The sequence below is a fragment of the Rattus norvegicus genome, chromosome 3 (genome assembly GCF_021556685.1).
Source record: "Rattus norvegicus strain SHRSP/BbbUtx chromosome 3, alternate assembly SHRSP_T2T, whole genome shotgun sequence".
NCBI classification, from domain to species: domain Eukaryota; kingdom Metazoa; phylum Chordata; class Mammalia; order Rodentia; family Muridae; genus Rattus; species Rattus norvegicus.
In genome coordinates, this window is record NC_141536.1 from 36,114,999 (window position 1) to 36,118,345 (window position 3,347).

Below are 3,347 nucleotides of genomic sequence, written 5' to 3' on the forward strand. Positions count from 1 at the left end.
AAGCTACTGTGCTGAGAAAAGACCATTTAACAAACTGTTTCTTCACGGTTTCACTATACTGACTGGGAATTTTCTAGAAACTGAACTCTATTAATTCTCTTGTTAATTTTTAAACAAGGAGTAAATGTCCAGGCAAACACTACTACAACATGCAGAGTATAAGATCTGTACTGATACCAATGTATTCGTGCTATCACTTGCGATTAGCTGAGTTTCTTTTAAAGTTCTAATTCACTTTTTAAGTTACAGCAACAGTTGCCATTAAGTCAAACAAGAAAGTGAGGACAGGACCAGAGACACTTTAAAGCACAAAGTCTTTCTAAAGGAAAGCAGAACTGAAACACTAGCTTCACTAAATTCACAGATTGTATAGAACAGAACTAGATACTTATTACCCACATAAACATCACCAGTTCTACAACGATATAATCGTTAGTACTTCAAACCTAGAGTTTTAATATTCAAAAACTGTAGATCCCCACAAATTCCTCCTGTGCTAGGTAAGAGTATGTAGACCCACGGAATTATGAAGCCACTGGAGACCACTACCCCGTCATTCGAACTCTGCTGACCAGACAGTGCAAATAATCCTCTTTATTGCCTTCCACTTCATTTAGTACCGTTATCTAAAGTATAATTTTTTAAAAAAAATTATTATTAAAGAAGCATAACCCACTAGGTATTACAAGTAATTCCATAAAGCCAGCTCTATCCCGGAGGAGGAGCAAACCAGGAAACAGCTCCGTCTAAACAGTAGGCACCACCGTTCATTAAGTTTTAACTGGAAAAAGTGGGGTGCAACAATGCTACCAGCTTATAGAAGAGAAAAACAGTACGTGGTTGACAGATGGAATGAACCGCAAGTAGAGCTTAAAAAAAAAAAAAAGCACGACGTTTCATTTTAGTAACTATGTAGTTCTGTTAAAACCATATTCTCTCCAGTATCACACACCCAATTCTGTAATTTCTTTTATAAATCCCCTATGCCTGCCGTGGCAAAGTCTGCTTTTGGGCGAACTTAAAGAGTAACCTGGTAGTTACCTAATGCTAACGAAAGAGAGCCGAGGTAGGCTTTTAAAAGCTTTCAGCGAAACATTTTAACAAGGGCCAAAACCAAAAAACAACAACAACAAAAAAAAAAAAACCCTCTAATAACCCAAGAAGGAAAACGACCTTAGGCTTGACCTTTACCACAGAGACAAACGGCGCAAAGGAGAGACCCCACCACTATTCCGCAGCGAGGGTCTCCCCGCCCCTCCCCCCAAGAGAGCCTCCCGAAGCGAACCAGACGAGTCCAGCACTAGTTCCAGTTTTCCGCATTCTGCAAACTGTGGGCTCGGTGGCGCCTCTAGGGCCAGGGCCCTCGGTCTTCACCCTAGAACCCCAGCTGTTGTCAGTGCGGCCCAAACACAACTGCCGGCCGGCGACGCGGATGGAGGCAGGCCAGGCCGCGCGTTGGGCCCCCGGCGTGGAGCAGGACACCTTTCGCGCTCGCGATCAAATCGGAGCAATGGGTGTATGGCGGGAGGAAGCTCTCCCCAGCTCCCGAGAGACAAAGGCGACCCCCTCCGCCCGACAAGGGCCGGGACCTCCTCGCCCGGCCCAGCCTCACCCTGGTGATTGAACAGTCTCCAGATCCGGGTGAAGAGAATTCCCATCCTCGGGCAGCGGAGCCCTCCAGCCGCCCGGGCTCAGGCTGCGGGGCAGAAGGACGCGCCGGGGCCTCCGCCTCTGCTCCCGCGCCGGCCGCGCGCCCGCTTCCAGGGACCCGCGGGGAGGCCGCAGCCCAGGCCACCTAGCCACGCGCGAGGCCCCGCCGCTACCGCCGCGGCGCTCGCCTGGCTCGCGGACATCGCCGCCGCGTTGTCTGCTCGAGCCTCGTGGGCCACCGTCCTCCGTTCCTCTCTGGCGGCTGCTTGGGCAGGGGCAGGGCGGAGCTAGGGGATTGCGCAGGCGCAGGAGCCAGAGGCGGGGCGAAGGGATCGGGGGCGGGGCGAGGGGGCAGGAGGCGGGGCGGAGGGGCGGGAGGCCGCTGCAGCGCCGAAGACCCAGCGAAGGCTGAGGCGCTCTAGGCGTGCTGCTGTCCGGGTTTGAAGTTGTTTCTGAGCCTCGAGCCACAATGCTAATATATAACCATACCTTCTTCTAAAAGTCCCAGGTTTGGGCCCGGACGATGGTAAGCATTAAGTCTCTTTAAAGTCTATTATCTGACAGCAGCTGAAATCTTGGCCTTTTTTTTTTTTTTTTTAAGTCGCTGCAGTTTTTCCCACACCTCTGTCTTTGCTTCTCAGGCTCTTCCCTCTCCAATCTCCCTCCACTCTCTCAGGCCACTCTTGGCCAGAACAGTTTTCCTTAAATATCTCCCCCCGATTTAAAAAATCTTAAGTGTTCACAAAAGCTATCTGAGCTGAGTCCAAAAAGACTGTAAACAAGAAACTCACTGGTCTTCATGGTATGGTCCAAATGCCTTTTTCTCTCATTCAGGAGTCACCTTCCTGTTAAATAGATGGTCAAATGCTGTCATCATTCTTCTTGCCTAAAGTTTGAACAGTTGTGCCTCTGGGTATGTGAATGTCCAGCCCTGCACCCCCCAACCCCTCCCCAGTGCAGGAATTATTAGTAATCGCTGGCGACCTTGATCCGAAGAGTTCTTGCCTGTGTTTTGTTTTTGCTTACTTTAGTTCCCTTTAGCTGAGTAGGTTAGACTCTAGGTCTCAGTATTCCTGATGTAGAAGCATAGTGTTGATTCCTGAGGTTAAATGACAACTGTGATAGTTTTGACTAAAAGAGAAGCTGGGATTGTCTACTTCTTCCACAAAAATAAAGAAAAAGCGTCATTTCTTTCTATTCTCTTCAACTTCAATTTGTAAAAGGGAAGGAAAAATGCGGGAGACTTCTGAAAGGTCTTTGAGCTGTTCCGGGTATCTTCAACAGCCACGGGAAATGAAGCACTGTACTCCACCTGACTCCTAACCATGTACTGTCTTATCTCAATGTATAGGAAAGAGAGTTAGTTCTCCATCTTCTTTGGGAGCTTGTGTTCAAATGCCAGTCTTAAAGGAGGCATACATAAAGAAGAATAAAGTCATTAGACTAGTCTGCATATATTTATATTATATCTGGATATACTTAATAGCCTGTAGGCTGCTTAGAAAATCAATGTTTGCATAACCAACTTACATGAGCTCTTTAGTGTTTCCATTGTCATCCAGTGTAGGCAGAGATTTTAGCAATCCTTGAGTCATTTTACAAATCCCCACATGTCTTTGGCAACTTACTAATGTATGTCAGACCCATGTTTACTTGTGAGGCTAGGACTCTATTAAGGAAATGGTCTCTTAGACTAT

General features: G+C 47.5%; 1 protein-coding gene across 2 annotated transcripts in view; it reads right to left on the reverse strand.

Moving 5' to 3' along the window:
* Arl5a (ARF like GTPase 5A) overlaps window positions 1-1,849 on the reverse strand; it is a 24,879-nt gene extending 23,030 nt beyond the window's left edge. The window contains exon 1 of one of the 2 annotated variants that reach the window (XM_087646741.1): window positions 1,286-1,675. Coding sequence is in view for 1 of the 2 variants with exons in the window: in NM_053979.2 (NP_446431.1) it covers window positions 1,613-1,658 (46 nt within the window). In the remaining variant the exon portion in view is untranslated. 2 annotated transcript variants of the gene reach the window in all.
* Between the last annotated feature and the right edge of the window lie 1,498 nt (window positions 1,850-3,347).